Here is a 21,975-nt window from a genome sequence, read left to right as displayed (position 1 = left end):
TGTCATATTGCAATTTATATTTTCTTGAAATATTGAAGGCAACCGAAAACAAGGCTAGGCTATTACTTTATATTACCGTTAAATTAGAGTAGTCAAAAAAAAAAGTTCATGATAGGCAAGCTTATTCACATAAATTTATTTAAGCCATACAATTTAATTGGAAAAATTTGGTGAATTTGCTTGCCATCATCTAATAAGGCTAGGCTTTCATGTTTCTCGTCAAATGAATTAGATTAAAAAGTTTAAATTAATCAAACTCAAACACCTCTTCCCATGCATGATGTTATTTTTTATTCTTTGAATCTTTGAGCTTCAAAATTAACTACAGAGCATGTAAACGAAAATTTTTGACAGAATGTAACTCTAGCTATTAGTATGTAAAAGCCACTGTCAAATGAGTAATATACTATTGATGGATCAAATAAATTAGCTTGCTATATATGGGAAGTATTGCACATTTCAAGTTACAACCAAGAAGTATTCATAATTATCTCACTAAATAGAGAGTAGAAAAATTATGTTTTATACATTAAAGTATCATATGATTTAAGTTATGATTCACTTAAAATTGATTCATACTCAAGTATATAATGTTGGTCTCTGAAATGAAAATATGATAGATTTTGAAACTATTAATATTTAAATAGTCTAATAGTAAAAATCTAGCATCATTGTTATAACCATACACTTATCAGATTAATGGTGGATTCCCACTACCATCTCAATTGTAACATATTCCTACACTCTTATCCATAGTCAAGGCTTTAAATAAAAAAATAATAAATTCAAGCTAAAGTACCAAGTTTTCTACTCTCTCTTCTCTGAAGTCATGTTCGAGTTTACTCATGATCTTTTTTCTACATGTTCTTCAAATGACTACAAAGAAGAATGCCAAAATTCAGCAATTCTTTATGTAACTGCTTGAAAATATTTAAACAGTTTATACAATGATGTAAAAATAATAATATTCCATGAATAATATTTTTTATATGGATAAAGATAAATTCCTGCACTAAAACATATACAAAATCCAAAAAGAAAATTGTAAATCCACAAATATATCTAGTATTCGTAGATTGAAAAACATATATGACCAATTATTGCATAACGTTTATGCATTTCATATGTCCGTGGACTGTAGCTCCACTTGATTCAACCTGAAACATCAGAAAGCCCCTAGTTTCTTTTAGCTCTTATATTTCTAAAAAATTAAAAGGAATGAACTAGTTGAATATTCCTACTAGCCGATTCTAAATAGGCATCCTTAACTCGGTAGTCTCCGACAACAAGCTTGATGCGCTCTCTAGTTGCTGCCCTATAATTGACAGTGCTAATAAATAAAATCTAGGATGACACAGAAGGAAATGGAGTTGTTTTTGGATCGTTCATTTGTGAATTATAAAATTCTCAATATAGTCCACCAACTGGACCAGGTCTATCTTTTTAAATACCCAAAAGACCACTAAAATGGGCCAGCAACAATCCTATTGAAAGGGACAAAAAAGAGCCATTGAGGTCTTTTTTTCCCCCATACGGTATTTAGATCAGCCCATTCTAATAACTCTCTTGGTCCTTATAGATATAGCTCTAACCCAGCCTGACTTAGCTGGTTATCTTGATCCAACCCATGAATACTATGAAACTTTGGGCCTAGATATTACCTATTACCATTTCTAGTTGAACGGAGGACCACATTTGAAAATCCTACCATTCTCAAACATTAGAGAGGTTTCAAACAATGCTCAGACAGCGGAGGTCATCAGTCCAAGATCCAAGGGCCACAACCTCCAAGCCCTCCTCCAACATCTTCATAAAGAGCGCCCACCCAAACATCTATAGAAGAAGTTATAATAACTTCCTACTAGGTTTTCAATATAAGTACTCAAATTGTTATTGAAGCACAATGGAGGCCATCTATCAAAAAAGAAGTACAATGAAACCTACAATCGTTTATTGCAGCATGCATCAGCACATGCCAACACTAATTATATGAAACCTTGACTTAAGATCACTAAGAGACTTGCAGAGTGGATCTTAACCAAGTAGCTTATCATTATTTCTTGAGTCTTAGTGCAATAATAAGATTGCTCCATTATGGTCTAGATGTTATGGATCCAAAATATGGAAACTATCTATCTATACAAAGAATAAGATTGCGTAACAAAATTAAAAAATTTTGAGAAAATTAAATAGGATCCTGAAGTGAACATGCCTCGTACATTCGGATCCCTACATGCGTTACAAAATTAAAGAAAGGTTTACAAAATTAAATGGGATCCTGATATGCATTGCAACATTAATTTGGATCCTAAAAAAAACAATGGAGAAACATAACATTCTAAAACTGGACTGCTTATAAGGGCCATAGAGGTAGATGGATCGGTATCTAAACTAAGTTTTTTTTTTTTTTTTGTTTTCATTCGTACATCCCCATTATTTGATTCCTAATTTTCACATCTTTCCCACTGTATTAAAATACAGCTCCCATCTCCCCTTTTTTTGATTGTACCCAGCAGCTCCCACAATCACTCCTCAATTAACGCTCCTTTAGACCTAAGTGACATATCTCCATGCTAGACTCGCTGTGCAAGTCGAACGCCCATCCACATTAATGCCTTTCTTCCTGCATTTGCATGCTAGGTACGTAACGGATGATACTTTTGCTCCCTTTGTGATCGATATTTTAAAATTGGTACTTTTTTGATTGATCCTCTCTTTGTTGATTAGTTAGCTTATTGAAGCTAGAGTAACCATTGACGTTGAGAGACAAAAGGAAAGGAGGAAACCAAAGTAACCAGACATGTTTGCCTCCATTTTTCTCTCATTGTCCTATACCATCCATACCTAAGTATCTTGGCTTGCCACGGGGCTTTGGAGCGGTCCTAAGCTTGTGGTTTATTGGCACCACCATCCGGAGGACGCCCTTGCTCTTGTTTGAGACGGTGGAGGTAATGGCCATGGAGGGCAATATGGGTTGGTAGAAAGTAATTAGAGTTGAAATGCTAAGGGCTTATTTTTGTATAATCAAGGTACATACATGTGTAATCTGAATATAAATGTGCATAATCAGATATTAAAGGTAGGCAATCTGTATAACTTGTGTAATCTGAATATAAATCTGTGTAATTTGAATATAAATCTATGTAACCTGAACATGGATCTGTGTAACTAATCTGTGTAGATGGCAAGGATGTAAAAATAACTTGTTGGCATTTCAGAAATTTTTTTATCGGATTTAAAAAGTTCAGAAACTTAAAAGTAATTTCGGATCTATTTAGAAATTTATAGATAATTTTTTCAAAGAAGTAACATGCAACACTTTTTTTATCCATGTAATATGAAAAATATAGTATGACAAAGAATTCAAAATGTAAATTTTGTATGCTTATAATTTTTAGCATGGATCTCTTGTGGTGCGCATGCGAAATCATAGGATGTGATGCACCCCTAAATGCCGTCCATCACAGGATGGATGGCTGTGCATGAGGGTATGCATGAGGATGGTCATGCACCGGATGGCATCTAGGATATACTACAGGGGATCTGTGTTCTATATATATTTTAAGGACCTGTGTGTATATTTCTGTAGAAATTGGACTGATTGGCTAACAGCCTGTATTTTCTTAGGGTCCACCAAAATTCCACCCCAAATCCCGATCTACAAGTTTTGTTGGATCACATAACAAAGGAGAGTGCAAAGACTAATGTTCCTAGTTTTGTAAAGAATTATATTTAAAAATTGACTTGTTTTAGGAATTGGATTGTAAAAGGTAAGTTGAGTCTATTATTCTCATATGAGTCTGATTTCATCTTGAAATGGGAGTTTAGTGGATTGGAACCAGGCTTTGAAAACCTTTTTGGTTAGGAATCGGGAGTTGGCTTAGTGGATGTGGTAAATGAGTGGAAATCCACAGGCGGTTTGACTCCTGAGGTGAGTATTTATGTAGAGTTAGTAGGACGGTTCTTTTAAAAAGAATAGTCAAGAAACTTATCCTGCGTTCGGGGTGGAATAAAAGAAAATAAAAGTCATATTTCAATTTTTTCAGCCAAACACTTATTAGAATATTTGAGCTAAACTATTTTTCAAAAATATAACGTGGGTATTTCAAAATGTTGGTGCAAGACCATGCGTTCCAAATTCATTGACTTTAATCCTGAAAGAAATTATTCCCCTGAACACAAATATAGTAATTTATTCTAGATTTAAAAAGGTATAGGAGTAAGTTAATTCATTTAGGTGGTATTTGATTGGAAGAAGTGTAGACCTAGAATCGAAATCGGAATGGGTGACTTTCATTTCAACCGTTTGGTTGGAAGGAGTCCCATTCCGATTTCGATTCCAGAGTGAAATGGAAATAACTCAATCTATATAGAATTCAATCCCTATTCTCCTCTATGGGTTTAAATTTTCATTCCGATTCTGATCACAAACCAAACACTTCGGAAGATTTGGCCATTCCGATTCTGATTCCAACCCATTCTGATTTTCATTCCTATTTCGATTCCGATTGCGAACCAAATACCCTCTTATTCCAAGCAATTCCCGACATATAGTCGACATATTCAGACTCACGACATAGAGTTAGCATATCAGAAACCACCAGCGCAGAAAGTGCATAACGGTTAGAACATGATCAGGAGTGGGTATAACCATCCATCTCACGATCACATAGTGTCGAAATAAGCGGGACCTACATGTCTAACCGTTATAAACGATTACCAATAACTCATCTATAAAAGGAGATAAATGAATAGCATTTGGTAAGATACTCTTTTGAGCTGATACTCTGTCTCTCTAAACATTCATATGCTGTTTACTATTCTTCATTGACTTAAGCATCGGAGGGTCCCCACCGGACACAATTCTGATCAGTGTGGACTTCATTTGCAGGTGCTCTTCATCGACGATGAACGCAACAGAGGATTGACCACAATAATATGTATATTTTTGTAGAAATTGGACTGATTGGCTAACAACCTGTATTTTCTTAGGGTCCACCAATATCCCACCACAAATCCCAATCTACAAGTTTGTTGGATCACATGACAAAGGAGAGTGCAGAGACTAATTTTCCTAGTTTTGTAAAGAATTATATTTAAAAATTGACTTGTTTTAGGAGTTGGATTGTAAAAGATAAGTTGAGTCTATTATTTTCATATGAGTCTGATTTCATCTTGAAATGGGAGTTTAGTGGATTGGAACCAAGCTTTGACAACCTTTTTGGTTAGGAATCGGGAGTCGGCTTAGTGGATGTGGTAAACGAGTGGAAGTCCACGGGTGGCTTGACTCTTGAGCGAAAGGTTAAGAGGTGAGTATTTATGTAGAGTTGGTAGGATGGTTCTTTTAGAAAGAATAGTCAAGAAACTTACCCTGCGTTCGGCGTGGAATAAAAGAAAATAAAAGTCATATTTCGCCTTCTTCAGCCAAACACTAATTAGAAGATTTGGGCTAAACCATTTTTCAAAAATGTAACGTGGGTATTTCGAACAGTTGGTACAAGACTATGCGTTCCAAATTCATTTACTTTAATCCTGAAATAAATTATCCCACTGAACACAGATACAGTAATTTATTCTAGATTTAAACAGGTATCGGAGTCAGTTAATTCATTTATTCTAGATTAAACTTATTCCGCTTCCAAAGATTGCTTCAGGTGTTTAGTGCCTTTCGTGAGTGGCAGTCTTTTCGCATCCAGAGAGGCAGAGCATAATCCAAGAGTCAACCTAGCCAAAGTTTTATCATATTTTCATTAATTAAATTCTATGTTGCTTCATTTCTTACAAGAGTACGACAACCTAAATTGCTTCATGTCTTACTGCCAATGTTCTAAATTATTCCATGCGCGTAGCTTTGTCTAAAGTACAACCAACCAAAAAGACGAGCCAATTAGTTGCCTTCTTCAACAAAGTGACCAACACCACCATGTGCTGCCAAAAACTTAAAAGACATTTCAGTTTGATGACGATCTGATCTAAATCTAATAGATAGATGAATTAGTCAATAAATAATGTAGGATACCGAAAGAGATGCGTCAGAATTCTCACACACGGAATTTGAACAACTTATAACTCTCTTTTGCACCTTAATCTGACAACCTCTACTTGAAACTGTAAAAGCTGTCCAAAGGAGGAACTAAATAGAGCTACAGATCAGCTTTGTTCTCTCGAAACTCAGCCCCAGCACTGGGGCTATAATAGGCCAGACTGAACTGAGGCATGCTTGACCCCAATTCGATCCAATTTCGTATACAAGCATTGATATTGGATGCAGTAATGATCAAGTCAGGTTGGGTCAGGTCCATGGAAAAAATTATAGATCCAACATGTCGTTTGGATCATGTCAGGATTATGTATGACCCGGACCTAGACCCAAACCAACATATTCGGGTTCAAGTCAGGTCGAGGTTGGATCTTGTTTAGGTTCGAGACTACATTTCTAACCAGTTTCATGAAGAAAATTTTGCTCTTATTTCTGAATTTAATAAAACTTTGACTACCGAAAAACTATTTGCCAACGTTGTCAAAGCCTTGTGAATTAATGTTTACCTGGAATAACAATATGCTTCAAGAAGTTGGTAATGTCAACAATGGCCTTTTCTAACAAAAGAGAAGAAGTAATGTCTTGCAAACTTCCTACAGATCAATTTGAGTTGGGTTGGGTTGGGTGACTAATAGCAAGCTGCAAAATAGACCCGAAAAGCATACGGTTTGGGTCAGCTCAAAATCTATGAAATCCAGAAACAACTTGAAACGTAATGTCTAATATTTGGACTTGACCTGGCTTTATGGGACTTCAAAAATAGATTGGATCGGGTCTAAACAGGTCAGGATCGCTAACGTTTTCTTTGATCGACAACTAGTTTTGTTCGATCTTGATATTCCAATTCAATCGGAAAGGATGGGCTCTAGACTCACCATTTTTGAACATAGCCTTATCATCCGAGGTTTCCTGCCGCTTGTTTTCATGGGGAGGTCTACCTATGTAATCTAATACGATGGGAATGATCAACATTGGTATATTGTTCGTTGGACTGCTTAATTAAACTACTAAATAAAGCCCTTGTGGTGTGCACTAGCCATCGATGCAGACCTATCTTGTGAACATACTCCCAAGATAGGAAACTTGATGCACTAATATTGGATTTGCCAATGAATGGTGGGCCGAGCCACCTTGAATGGCGTCAGCAGCATATGGGGATACCCACACGTACGTATGATTTTTAGGGAGATCTAGCCGAAAGACTGGTCGACGCCCACCCAACTAGAGAAATTGAGAAATCAATAAAGTACAAAACTTGCCAAATGTAGAGGGAGTTGCATGCTGAACTCTCTACTCTATCACACAGGTGGTAGAAAGCACCTAGCTAGAGAGTAGTGGTTCTCTCAACCCATTTTGTAGGATGAGTATGACAACTAGCTAAAGGAAGGACTTGCTTCACCCATCAAAAGGGAGGAGATGCAACAACCAAGACTCAGTAAAAGCTTTTCATTCCACCGTAGTGCCCTAAGATCTTCCACAAGAATGTATAGGTATGAAAAAGCCTAAATCTAGTATGGTGGATTCCTTGAACCTGTCTCAAGCCTAGGAGGAGACGGGGCATTTCACAAAATGATCGTGATTCCACTATTGTCAATAAAGAAATCCCTGGCTATCCTTTTTATCCTTAACCACCTTATTCATCAACCTCTTGCCCTCAAATAGCAAGAGTTATGTCCTAATCTTCATGGTTATGCTTGATAGAATATAGGGAGAATGATTGGACCTAAACTTGTATGCAGGTTTGCCTCTTTTCTGAACTAGCTCGCAAAACCTAGACTCCTTTGGTGTGGCAAGTTGCAAAACCCTTATACAGGCTTGCTTTTTATCATGTCACAAAGCAATCACTGGATTAACTTTTCTAACTTCTACCATTGAAACGATCCTAAGATCTTTCTATTTGTCATTTGGCATAATACACTAGTTTGATCATTCAACTCATCCCGATAGTCTGACTAACCCTCTCAGAGTACATCTCAAGAATAATTCTAGAAAGTGATCAAAGAGCGGAGAATTTGGATCAGTGATTGATTTCTGGATTTTACTGTAAATCTAATTACTTTTAGTTACGCCAATCAATAGTTCAGACTGCACTAAAGATAGGGTGCCACCATATTTTTTATTTTGATGTCTTCCAAGTAGTCAAATTGAATTGGTCATGTTTGCATTCCCACTTAGTGAATCTTTGAGAGATGTAATTAATCCAATCTTCTCATCGGTTGGTCAAATAAATTAAAGTGTGCATTTGATTTCTTCTTTTCCAAAAGTAATTAAAAGCTAGGTTGTTTTGATATTTAGTAGCCGCCCTTCCCTCAATTCATACACAAGGTCACCAAACTAAAATTCCAATGAAAGATCCAAAAATGAGAAAAGTTAGGAACCGGTGGAACATAATAGATTTGAAAGCTTTAGACCGCAAAACACTTCCAATCCACTGCTTTTAGAATGGTGGGGGTTTGTTACTTCAACCGGGTCACATCTTGTTTCTCCCACAAACAGAACATCGAGGAAGATGATTTGTGAGCCCCCTCCTTATGAAGGGGTTCGATATTAAGATCCAAAATGGGCCTGAGGGCTGCCATTAGCATGTGAAGTTGGCTTTTTAGATAAGATTAGTATGTATGTGGTTTGAGACTTCTCATCTCCTGCCTCCTTTGGCAGCTTTAGCAAAGTAAGACTAGAATTATTAGACATGCCCAAAGTCTTGGTCGAGAAAGGAGTCGGTTTGTTGGAAATGAAAACAAGAATGTATTCAACACCTAATCAGTGAAAGGTGCATCTTTTGACTGTCTAAATCCACTGGCTAGCCCTTGGTGTATGAGAGATTATAATGGTAAAATGGAAACCCAGGTTATTCTCGATCAACACGTTTGCATGGGACTGTTCAGGGTTGGCGAATTTTAACTCAAGGTGCCTTCCCTCCTACTTTCTCCACACGTCAGTTGGAATCCAACCAAGTCGACTACTCTAACTCGTGTTCCGGTCCATGCTGACTATTTCTCGACCGCGAAAGTCTTCAATGTTAGATTTTTGCAGGATCACATGGTTTGACGGCCGCACGGTTCCCGTTTGACTGACGACTGGCGTCGCAGCGTGCGATCACAACCACATCTCCCCGGCATCGGCGCAAGCGCATTGCATCGCCCTGACGCACTCGCTTTGCCCGAAGAAATTATTGTATGACCCCCGATCCTTCCTAGCCCATCCAAGTTGATGACGTGTCAAATGCTGATTGGTTATGAAAGCGTTTTTGGTGCTCCTACCGAATTCAAAGCCCGCAGGTATGCTGCAGTATATATGCACCCAACCAGAATAGTCTTAGCCAACAATGCATGCTGTTGACAACTTGTGTGGATTGTTATCCGTTCGCAACAACCCGCCATATCAACCAAGTACGTTACGGAACAGGATCCGTTGTAGTATTCAAAAAATACCGCAGGATACAATACATGGTCGGATATTTTTGAGTATTATAGAGGATCTGCCCCTGATATGACACCAGCATAACCACGAAGTCCCAAAGTATATGAGAACAACCTAGTCGAATAATCGCCACGATATCAGCGTAAAAAGAGAAGGTAAGCATGACTTGCCATTATAAATAGGGCACCTCCTCTCCCTCCAATACTGCCACGGGAGTAGCTTGGCAAGTGCGAGGGATAGAAAGCACCATACCAACGCCCCCAAAAGAAAAAAGAAAGAAAAAAAAAAAAAAACCATGGTGATGGCGGAGGATCGTTCAGTCCTAGAGGGCCAGACCTGGGTCTGGCAGACCATGCTGGCCTTTGCAGACTCCATGGTCCTCCGCTGCGCCGTGGAGCTCGGCATCGCCGACATCATCCACCAGCACGGAGAGCCCCTCTCCCTCCCCCACCTCGCCTCCCTCATCCCCTCCCCGCCCCCCAACCCCACTTCCTTCCTCCGCATCATGCGCTTCCTCACCCACAAGAAGATCTTCAGCACCCATTCCCACCCCGACACCGGCGAGACCCTCTACGGCCTCACCCCGGCCTCCCGGGTCCTCGTCCGCTCCTCCGACTTCTCTCTCGTCCCCATGGTCCTCTTCGAGACCCACCCCTTCCCCATCGCGGCATGGCACAGCTTCAGCGCCAGCGTCCGCCAGGGCGGTGCGCCGTACATCATGGCGCACGGCATGGACATGCTGTTCGGCACCGCGGCGACGAACCCCGAGTTCAACGCGGTGTTCAACAACGCGATGGCGTGCACCGCCAAGGGCACCCTCGACGCTGTCATCTCGGCGTACGGGGATGGTTTCGCGGGCTTGGGCTCGCTTGCGGACGTCGGCGGGGGGACCGGGGCGACGCTGGGGGAGATTGTGAAGTTGCATCCTGGCATCAAGGGGATCAACTTCGATCTGCCGCATGTCATCGAGGGTGCGCCGGAGTACCCCGGTGTGACTCATGTTGCCGGGGATATGTTTCAGACCATCCCTCCAGCGGATGCTGTGTTCATGAAGGTAAGGTGGAAATCGAGTATATATGAGCAAAATGCTGGCTACCGCACGTAACTAGGAAAAATCACTCGGTTGCTTTGCACCAATGGCTTTGCTTTCACTACATGCCACAGTTCGTGATGCAATAATAATACACCACATCAGCTGAACTTTTGAGTGGTAGTTTTGAGTTACTGGAGCATATATTTTTGAATGGAATGTTACCATCAACGCTAACAGTAGCTCAGAAAAATCACTCCGAAAAAGTCGCACAGCTATCTTCCACCATTTAATTAGATTGTGTGGCTGAAACAAGGTGAATGAAAAGTCTGGATCATCTACTGCACAGATCTCAAAGCAATCCAAACTTTGTTATTCATCCACCGGCTGCTTTGAGATCCTGTGCATATGGAGAGTGATGGAGTTCAGATCGCTTTGATACCTACATATACAGCGGGTGATCCAACAACAGACTCGTGTGAAGGAATTAAGGTGAGAATCCTTTTGCACGAAAGATGCATCGATCCGTACGTGTTTTCCTGGCACAAAAGAAGGATCCACTTTTCTTCGTGCGCATGAATCCACTTGCGTAGATATAAATCTCAAAGTGACTGATTAATAGTCCAATAGTGTATGCGCATGAACGAAGGTGAATCCTTCTTTCCCATGAAAGATACAACCCCTATCCTTTCTCAGCTATTAAAGAAAATGGGCTTGTAGTATGTCTTACATCATCATGTCCTATAATTACTACAATTATTATCAATAAGGTGAAACTGTTAATCGGCAAGCACTATTTTAATTTCTTTCAATATAAATAAAGGACCATCCTAATTTTCCACCAATCAAAAAAAAGAAAAAAAAAAAAAAGGGCAAGGCCAAACGAGGTACTATTTCTTAACTTTGTTGAGAAATAAAAAAAAAGAAAAAGGGGCACATCCATATAAATAGATTTTGACAAACTTATTTGATGTAATAGCTTTCGACATATTAAATAACATGTTTGTCTTTATATATACCATAGATATATTCATACATGCATACAATATTCACGCGCGGGCGCACACATACACACATAAATATACATACATACATATATGTATATATATATACATACATTCATACATACGCGCACATGCACAAACATATATATACATGCATATGTGTATGCATGTATATGTGTGTGTATTTTGAAAGACCACGTCTCCATTTGAGTATATATTTGGTTATAAGATGGACCCGCAGAGATTTAAATGTTGTTCTTGCATGTTCGTGAACATCTGAAGAGGAGCATAAAGAGGCGTGTTCCAAGATATATAGTCTCATTAGGATCTTTCACCTATACGTAATTCGGGTGCTTAGGTGCAAAATTAAATGAAGAGGATCCCTCGTACAACCACCTCAAGCCATGTGCACACCATCAAAAGGATCGTCATTTACTTAAAAATTTTGAATGTTTAATTGGGAAGAGAAGGAATTGTGTGGCATGCAAAACAACAGACACAAATAGGTAATAAATCAATGTTTTTTTTTTTTGTGTTTACGTCAAGTCAAATCTAGATGGATTCAGTTAGGCCTCGTTTGGTAGGATTTAGTTTAGTAATGCTGCATTGGGTATGAGTTAATTAGCCGTATGATTTTCTAGCGTATACTGTTAGATGTGACAATATTATTCTTGCTACGAGATTCAAGCTGCCATCCAAGTACTGGATGCATGGGTAAGTCTAGGAACGGGTCAAAACTTTATCCAATAGTTCAAAGGCATCAACCGGATCGTTTGTCCTCATCATTCTTTGTATCTCATAGCAGGACCCAATACCGAAATTGTATACTAAACCAGTTCCTTACCTACTCTTTTATTGATTAGTGAGACTGCACCTCATTTAGTTAGTAATCTTGAGCTCTAGGAATTTTACAAACCATCACCGGTAAGCTAAACTCTAAAATTCATGCATGGCCACAAACACCACATATCATTCCGGGCATCTCACATGTTTATCATCATACGAACCATTGCAATGAGCTCAGCCCAAACCGTCAAACGAGACGCATTGACCTTAGTCCCTCTGCATTTGGGTTAACTTTGTTCAATTAGTTATGATAGCTATATTTGTTCAATTATTTGATAAGAATTACTGATTTGTTCTCTCCTCTCTTTTGTTGAAGACGGTGATGCATTGCTTTGGAGATGAGGAGTGTGAGAAGGTCCTGAGGAACTGCCGAGGTGTTATACCAGAGAAGACCGGGAAGGTTATAATTGTGGACGTGGTATTGTACCCGGATGACAATAGCCCATTGGGAGACATACGGGCGAAGTTTGACATGCTGATGTTTGCCTACACATCAACTGGAAAGGAGAGGACCGAAGAGGAGTGGAAGAAGCTTCTGAAAGCGAGTGGCTTTCCTCGGTGGAACATTATTAGAATTCCTGCCATATGGTCCATCATTGAAGCATTCCCTGAGTAAAATCATGGCCAACTTCTAAAGCTTATGTATGAGATAAAGTAGCTTATTGTGCGTGTGGGAAGGTAAGAACTATTTTGCCATGTATGCAACTCTGATATTATGTTTAATACATGTGAAATGGAATTAATGAATGATTTAGAGTTGGTATTTATATTACTAAGCTTAACATTCATCCATAATAAGAAGCCTTCAATAAAGATTCAATATGGAGACATCATTTTTGTAGGTAATTGTCCGTTAAACCCGGCATATATTGTTGATCCATTCTTTATCAACTTGAGCTTTTGAAATTAATTGGTTAGTTAACATAGTAATTAGCAAAATGTCGTTTTTGAGGTCATAAATATCAAATGCCCTTAATACTAATTATTTATTTATTAAATCTAGTTATTATTTTGACTTATTCTAGTTTTTGATAAGTAGAGCTAATTCTGAGCTGGGCTTGGGCATACAAAATAGAGAAATTCTTTCTGCACCGTGGGCAGTGTAGTGCACTACCTCATCCAATTGGCCCATGTAGTCTTCGCTTTCCAACGTGCATCTAATGTTTGCATATCGAGTTTTTCGTTTAAAAATTTTATATGACGAAAATACCCTTATCTTTTGCAAGAAATTATGACATCCGACCTGCAAGATATCATAATATTCACGTCAGATGTCATAATTTTTCCACAGCACAAGGATATTTTCGTCGTTCAAAATTTTTAAATAAAAAAACTAACCTGTGGACATTAAATACGTATTGAAAAGTGATTGGTCAGAAATATCTTTTTCATATTATGATATCCGAGATGATTTTATGACATCCAAGGTAAAATATAACCTCGGATGTCATAATTTTTTACAAAAAGCAGGAGTATTTTCGTCATAGAAAATTTTGAATGAATGATGAAAATACTCCTATTCTTTGAAAAAAAAATTATGACATTCGAGATGATATTATGACATCCAAGGTCAAAATATAACATCCGAGACAGAAATATTTTCATCATACAAAAGCCGACCTGTAAAGTATTAAATGTACATTGAAAAATGGTGACTACGTGGACTAATCGGATGAGATAGTGCATTCCATGTCGGATTTTCTACATGGCCTACAGTGCACAAAGAATTATTCTACAAAATATCGATAGGGCCGGCCCAAACTCCAACTAGAAAGGCCTATTGTGTAAGGTCCGAGGCCTATTCCATGATCAACTCTAGCAGGTAAGCTGGTAGAACATGCATCTTCCTAGTGCTCCAGAGATGATGAAAAGTGGGATTTCTGATGTGGATCTCATGATAACAAGTATTTGGCAGAACGACATGTGAGCAAGATACTTGAGATTTAGCCGATCCCAGCAAACCTGGTTGGCAAACCCAACTAATTGGGTAAGAGGACTGAGACAGATCTTCCTAAAGATTCTAGGGACACATTGGATGCGATTAGATCAACTCTCACTCTTGTGACCCTAAGTTGAGGTTATCCATTTATCAAGTCATTTACATTCAGCTACTGGTAGGCCTACAAATAAAGTGAATTATATGTGGAACGCATTAGGCTTACCTCATTTAACTTGTTGAAGTTATGCGTGCTTGAACAAAGTTTCCTTCCCCGTTTTAGCAGCTTGTTGAACAACCCTAAAAAGTAAACATGATTAAATAACTCATCAATTTATCATAAGTCGCAATATTGCAGCCTATATGATGCTAATGGATGGAGAAATGAGATTGAAAGCTACAGTTATCACACCAATGTTTGATTAATGTGAGTAAAAAAATAATTAAAGAGAATTTGAATGTCCATTTTACCAGCCACATAGGACCCACGATCTAAATACCCGCATGCACACGCAAACCCTCTCTCTAAAATTTATTATCCACGCTATGCTCATCAGCATGGTTGGGCATGTAGCCAATTACAACTATTGATTTCTGTGGTGGTGCATCAAGATACATGCTTAATGAATAAGATTCACAATAAATCAATGGCCATCTTTGGGTGCGAGCATGGGCACACGACACACTCTACACTAATATCTCTCCAAATACTAACCATCAGTATTGAGTGTCACATAGACTGTCTCTTAGATCATTTTGTTCGTTTGTGGTTGACACATGCTCGAGTGACCCTAATCTCATCTAACTCATTGAGAGGTGTTATATCATTTGTGTTAAAAGAGTATTCATCTTGCTTTGTGTGACTCTACCATTAGATCACGCAATGGCCATTCCAGATCAATGCTGGTAGATAAAAAAAAAAAAAAAGATCAGACTACTTTGAGAGATGTGCAAGATAAAATCCAATGATCGAGATCATGAAAGAAGACAGATCATTCCTTTACCAAAAAGATGCAACCCAAAACCCTCTTATTCCCTTAAATCAAAACATAGACATCAAGAGATGTCGAGGACCTAGCCAGCTCAACTATTTCCACTGACACATTTTTTGGTGGATAAATATTATAAAAAAATTAGTCAACTTTTTTATTAATTAATTTTGTAGTCAACTTTTCTATTAATCAATTTACCCATATGCTCATGCTTCTCTAAGTGGATAAATTATTTTTTCATAAATAGCATTTATCCAAAAAATAAAGAAAATCTTATCTACCTAGGAGGTATATAAGTCATTTTTTAATTAATTTAAAAAATAATCTTTTTATTTCATTCTTAATATATTTCTAACCCTATAAAAATAATATAATAATATATAATACTATTTTATATATAATATTATATTATAAAAATATCAGACAATAATATTTTATTATTTTAATATAATATATTATTATAATATAATATTATAGTATAATATTTTATTTCATTATTATAATATAACATCAATATATTATATTATTATAATATAATATAATAATATATTATTTTAATATATATCAATATTTTTTATTATAATATATATTATATTATATTATATTATCTATCCACTATAAAAAGTTTCCTTCTTTTTTTTTTATCTTCAGCATGAAGAATATAATTAAAATCACCTACTAAAAGCAGAAGAACACCTAGAAATAGGATGTTAATGACTTCAGACCAAATTTTTCGATGCTTAATCCTAGAAGTACTGGCATAAGCTATAGCCAAAATCCAAGTTGTTTCATCATGAGGGGAAATAACACCAAAAACAATCTGCCTATTTACATAAACAAAATGAATTTTTTCCATAGCTCGGCGCCAAGCAACAACAATACCGGAAAGACCAAGAGCAGAAACCATATATATACACATCCCAAGAAGGCCCCATAAATCTCTTGATGCATGGTAAGGCCAGATCAAACAATCTGATTTCAAGGAAGGAGACAATTTCAAGGTATGCAGTCAGATTAAGGACTTGGCATAGTTAGCAAATTAAAGGGGGTTTTGAAGCCCCACGACAATTCCATATTAGGAGTTTCATGGAGAAGAAGTATATTATTTTTGCCTCCACAAAGTTTCTTGTCTAAGTAGAGTGATTATTTGCCATTTGCGGAGACAAGGCATCTCAGAAAATGACTGTGTTCCATTATTGTGAAAAAAAGAAATCCCTAGCTAACCTTTTTATCCTTAACCACGTTATTCATCAACCTCTTAATTATCTTTAAACAACGAGAGTTATGTCCTAATCCTCATGGTTATGCTTGATAGCATATGAGGACAATGATTGGACCTAAACTTGTATACAAGATTGCCTTTCTTTGAAGCTAGCTCACAAAACCTAGGCTTCCATGATGCACCAAGTGGCAAAATCTCTATACAGGCTTGTCTTTTATCTTATGACAAAGCAATTGCTAAATTAACTCTTCTGGCTTGTACCATTGAAGCAATCTTGATTTCATTCTATTTTCCATTTGGCATAGTTTACTAGTGTGACAATTTAGCTCATCCTAATAGTGGGGCTAACCCTCTCAGAGCATATCTCAGGAATAATTCTAGAAAGTGATCAAAGAGAGGAGAAATTTGATCAGTAATTTATTTCTAGATTTCATCATAAATCAAATTAGTTACTTTCAATTATATCAATCAGTAGTTCAAACCGCACAAAAGATAGGGTGCCACCATACATTTTATTTTTACGCATCTTAAGTAGTCAAATTGAATTGGTCACATTTGCCTTCCCAGTTAGTGAATCTCTGAAGGGCATAACTAATCCAATCCCCCCATCGGTTGGTCAAATGAATTGAGGGCATGTTTGATTAGAGGGAGTGGGGATCTGAAATTGAAATCGGAATGAGTGACTCCCATTCTAATCGTTTGGTTGGGAGGAGTCCGATTCCGATTTCGATTTCAGAGTGGAATGAAAATGGGAATGGCTCAATCTATATAGAACTCAATCCCTACTTTCTTCTATGAATTCAAATTTTTATTTCAATTCTGATTTCGATTCTGATTCCAGTCATGAACCAAACGCTTCGGGAGATTTGGTCATTTCGATTCTGATTTCAAGCCATTCTGATTTTCATTTTCATTCTGATTTCGGTTGCGAACCAAATATTCTCTAACAATAGTGCATTTAGATTTCTTCTTTTTCAGAAAACTTAGGAACCGGGAACAAAACTGGTTAGAAAGGTTTAGTGGGGGTTTGTTACTTCAACCATGTCACACCTTGTTTCTCCCACAAACAAAACAGAGAGGAAGATGATTCGTGAGCCCCCTCCTTATCAAGGGGTACGATATTAAGATCCAAAGTGGGTCTGGGTGCTGCCTTGAGCATGCGAAATTGGCTTTTTAGATAAGCTCAGTATGTATGGTTTGACACTTCATATCTCCTGCCTCGCTTGGCAGCCTTGACAAAGTTAAGCCTAGAATTAGTAGATATGCCCCAAGTCTTGGTCAAGAAATGCGGCGCGAAAGTCTAAAGGTTAGATTTTTACAGGATCACCTGGTTTGACCTGGCGTCGCAGCCCACGATCACTACCACAACCTGCCGGCGTCTGCGCAGATGTGTTGGATCACCCTGATGCACTCCGCATCTCCGTGATCCTTCCTATGTAGCCCATCTAAGTTGATGACATGGCAAATGCTGATTGGCTATGAAAGCGTGTTTCGTGCTCCTACCGTTCCACAAAATTCACAGAGCCAGCCAGTATGCACGCAATCTTGCAATTCTTAGATAGTCTTAGTCTGCAATTAATACATGCTGTAGACAACTTGCGTGGATTATTATCCCGTTCGCAAAAATCCACATCAACCAAGTATGACACCAGCATAAGCACGAAGTTTCAAAGTATCCGAGCACATCCTGGCAGAATAATCGTCACGATGGCAGCGTAAACAAAAAGTAAGTATGACTTGCCAATCTCCCTCGAACACTACCACGGCAGTAGTTTGGCAAGCGTGAGGGATAGAAAGCACTACCAACACCCCTAAAAGAAAACCATAGTGATGGAGGACGATGACTCAGTCCTTGAGGGCCAGACCTGGGTCTGGCAGACCATGCTGGCCTTTGCAGACTCCATGGTCCTCCGCTGCGCCGTGGAGCTCGGCATCGCCGACATCATCCACGAGCACGGAAAGCCCCTCTCCCTCCCCCACCTCGCCTCCCTCCTCCCCTCCCCGCCCCCCAACCCCACCTCCTTACTCCGCATCATGCGCTTCCTCACCCACAAGAAGATCTTCAGCACCCATTCCCACCCCGAGACCGGCGAGACCCTCTACGGCCTCACCCCGGCCTCCCGGGTCCTCGTCCGCTCCTCCGACCTCTCTCTCGGCCCCGTGGTTCTCTACGGGACCCACCCCTTCCCCATCGCGGCATGGCACAGCTTCAGCGCCAGCGTCCTTCAGGGAGGTACGCCGTACATCATGGCGCACGGCACGGACATGCTGTCCGGCACCGCGGCGACGAACCCCGAGTTCAACGCGGTGTTCCAAAACGCGATGGCGTGCCCCGCCAAGGGCATCCTCGACGCTGGCATCTCGGTGTACAGGGATGGGTTCGCGGGTTTGGACTCGCTTGTGGACGTCGGCGGGGGGACCGGAGCGACGCTGGGGGAGATTGTGAAGTTGCACCCTGGCACCAAGGGTATCAACTTCGATCTGCCGCATGTCATCGAGCGTGCGCCGGAGTACCCCGGTGTGACGCATGTGGCCGGAGATATGTTTAAGACCATCCCTCCGGCGGACGCTGTGTTCATGAAGGTAAGGTGGAAATCGAGTAAATATGAGCAATAATAATACACCATCCCAGCTGAACTTTCGTGTGGTAGTTTTGAGTTACTGAAGCATTTTTTAATAGAATGTAACGATCAATGCTAATAGTAGCTCAGAAAAATCACTCCGAAAACGCCACTCAACTATATATCTTCCACCATTTAGATTGTGTGCATAATTCACAATGCAAATACGATGAGAATGCAACGGGCTGGGGTTGTATGTTCTTGCATGTGCGTGAACGTCTGAAGAGGGGCAGAAAGAGGGTTACGAGTTCGAAGATATTGAGTCCGAAGAATGGCAGAAAGAGGATTTTCCACTTATGTAATTGGGGTGATGAGGTGCAAAATTAAATGCAGAGGACCCCTCGTACAACCACCTCAAGCCATGTGCACACCATCAAAAGGATCATCATTTACTTAAATTTTTTTTAATGTTTAATTGGGAAGAGACGGAATTGCGTGGCCTGCAAAACAAGAGGCACAACTAGGTAATAAATCAATGGTCTCTTCGGGTTTACGTCAAGTCAAATCTAGATGGGTTCAATTAGGCCTCGTTTGGTTGGATTAAGTTTGACCTAGTTTAGTAATGCTGCATTGGGTTTGAGTTAATATTAGCCGTATGATTTTCTAGCGTTTGATGTTAAATGTGACAATATATTATGATTTTCTAGCGTATGATGTTAAATGTGACAATATCATTCTTGTTACGAGATTCAAGCTGCCGTCCAAGTGGATGATGGGTTAGTCTAGGAACGCGTCAAAACCTTATCCAATAGTTCAAAGGGTCAACAAAACGTGAGCCCTCCTTAACCGTATCTTTTGCCCTCATCATTCTGTCTCTCATAGTAGGACCCAATACCAAAATTGTACACTAATCCAGTTCCTTTCCTACTCTTTCATTGGTTGGTGAGATTTCACCTCATTTAGCTAGTAGTCTTGAGCTCTAAGAATTTTGCAACCCGTCACCGGCAAGCTAAAATTAATCTAACGTTCATGCATGGCCACAAACACCACATCCCATTCCGGGCCTCTCACGTACCTGTCTATCATCGTATCAACCATTGCAATGAGCTCACCTTAAACCATCGAATGTGATGCGTTGGCCTTAGTCCCTCTGCATTTGTGTTAGCTTTTTTCAATTAATTATGATCGCTATATTTGTTCAATTATTTGATAGGAAATACTGATTTGTTCTCTCCCCTCTTTTGCTGAAGAGGGTGATGCACTGCTTTGGAGATGAGGAGTGTGAGAAGGTCCTAAGGAACTGCCGAAGTGTTATCCCAGAGAAGACCGGGAAGGTTATAATTGTGGACGTGGTATTGTACCCGGATGACAATAGCCCATTGGGAGACATACGGACGAAGTTTGATATGCTGATGTTTGCCTACAAATCAACTGGAAAGGAGAGGACCGAAGAGGAGTGGAAGAAGCTTCTGAAAGCAAGTGGCTTTCCTCGGTGGAACATTATTAGAATTCCGGCCATATGGTCCATCATTGAAGCATTCCCTGAGTAAAATCATGGCCACCTTCTAAAGCTTATGTATGAAATAAAGCAGCTTGTTCCCCGAACAAAGTAAAACTCGGTGGTTATACCACCCCTTTCATCAAAAAAAAGAAATGAAGCAGTTTGCTTGCTTTTTCTTATTTCTACTTGCTCAATATTCTACTTATCTATAATTAACATGGTAAAGAAGCTTATCATGTGTGTGTGGGAAGCTATGAAGTACTATTTTGCCATGTGCAACTCTGATATTGTTGCCTAATACATGTGAAATGGAATTAATAAATGATTTATAGTTGATGTTTATATTACTAACCTTAACATTTATCGATAATAAGAAGCCTGCAAATTAAATGCAGACATCATTGTTGTAGGTATTTGTATGTTAAACCGGACATATGCCGTTGATCCATTCTTTATCAACTTGAGCTTTTGATATCAATTGGCTAGTTAACATAGCATTTAAGCAAATGTCTTTTTGGAGATCATAATGGTGTGGACACCAAAACCATCAGAAGTCGACGACATAATTTGGATTCGATTTGGATTGAAGAAGCCTCATTAAATTGATTCTATTTCAGTTATTTATTTTCAGTCAATAAAGTTATCTTGATGCATTTAGTTTTGGGTCCATAGAGTCATACTTGGGTTTGCATTGGGTTTGTCTATGTCGTCTTTGGAGCCACAACTCTCCACTCACCCAGAGAGGAAATATACATGCCAGCATGTGCCGTGCCCACGGATTCTCATGTCAAGTTGTGCCAAGCATCAAGCATTCACATGAAGTTTCATTTCTTCCCTAAGATTCCTTAAAAGTTCTTGGCTACCTACTTATTTTGTTGAAGGATGGATTTCTTTTCCATGGTAGATTACTTTGTTTGAAAACTAGACATAATGCTTTACTTTTTCATGCAAGGGCTGATTTTTTCCTTGTAAAAAGTAAGAGATTCCTAAAGAAATAGGACTCCTAGGATCCTATATAAATCTTTGTATTTTTCATGAAGAGGGCAATGAATGATTTTACAAATCTCATAAATACTTATGCTAATCGCTTTGAGAGGAAGAGGGTGTGAGACCCAAAATCACCTTACAAGGGGAAGGTGTGAGGTCCACTTTCTTTCCTATCCCTTTAATCTTCATCTTCTTGAGATTCAGTGTCCCTACGATCCTGATTCGACTCCACCATCTACCCATGCAAGCCTATCCTACCAAGAGAAGATCTGTCTCCTCTAGGATTTCCATCTATCGTGATGAGAAAAAAAAAGTGATCCCTTATTTTACAGATTATATGCTGTCAAGGACCTTCGTTCCTTCTCAGTTGATTTTTTATTTTTATTTTTTTGTTAGATCTGATGTTGGTAAAGATCTAGTTCTTTATCGATGGATC

The 21,975-nt window shown here is 39.0% G+C and overlaps 2 protein-coding genes across 2 annotated transcripts; both read left to right on the top strand.

The window, feature by feature from the left end:
- The first annotated feature begins 9,659 nt into the window (after positions 1-9,659).
- LOC105053326 ((R,S)-reticuline 7-O-methyltransferase) lies at positions 9,660-13,107 on the top strand. The gene is made up of 2 exons (XM_010934425.4): positions 9,660-10,514; positions 12,657-13,107. Exons 1-2 carry the CDS (start codon positions 9,756-9,758, stop codon positions 12,954-12,956), a joined length of 1,059 nt encoding a protein of 352 aa, XP_010932727.3. The 5' UTR covers positions 9,660-9,755; the 3' UTR covers positions 12,957-13,107.
- Positions 13,108-18,192: 5,085 nt separating this feature from the next.
- On the top strand, positions 18,193-20,731 carry LOC105053139 ((R,S)-reticuline 7-O-methyltransferase). Its single transcript, XM_010934187.3, has 2 exons — positions 18,193-19,073; positions 20,302-20,731. Exons 1-2 carry the CDS (start codon positions 18,321-18,323, stop codon positions 20,599-20,601), a joined length of 1,053 nt encoding a protein of 350 aa, XP_010932489.2. The 5' UTR covers positions 18,193-18,320; the 3' UTR covers positions 20,602-20,731.
- The last annotated feature ends 1,244 nt before the right edge of the window (positions 20,732-21,975 follow it).

This window comes from Elaeis guineensis, chromosome 10, assembly GCF_000442705.2.
Source record: "Elaeis guineensis isolate ETL-2024a chromosome 10, EG11, whole genome shotgun sequence".
NCBI lineage: Eukaryota > Viridiplantae > Streptophyta > Magnoliopsida > Arecales > Arecaceae > Elaeis > Elaeis guineensis.
Note: the sequence above shows the minus strand (reverse complement) of the source record. Positions and strands in the feature narration are given on the sequence as shown.

Bases quoted from the DNA above. Each gene is read 5' to 3' on its own strand.
- LOC105053326 (XM_010934425.4), top strand. From the start codon at position 9,756: ATGGTGATGGCGGAGGATCGTTCAGTCCTAGAGGGCCAGACCTGGGTC. The intron at 10,515-12,656 runs GTAAGGTGGAAA...CTTTTGTTGAAG, and splicing joins CGGATGCTGTGTTCATGAAG to ACGGTGATGCATTGCTTTGG.
- LOC105053139 (XM_010934187.3), top strand. From the start codon at position 18,321: ATGGAGGACGATGACTCAGTCCTTGAGGGCCAGACCTGGGTCTGGCAG. The intron at 19,074-20,301 runs GTAAGGTGGAAA...CTTTTGCTGAAG, and splicing joins CGGACGCTGTGTTCATGAAG to AGGGTGATGCACTGCTTTGG.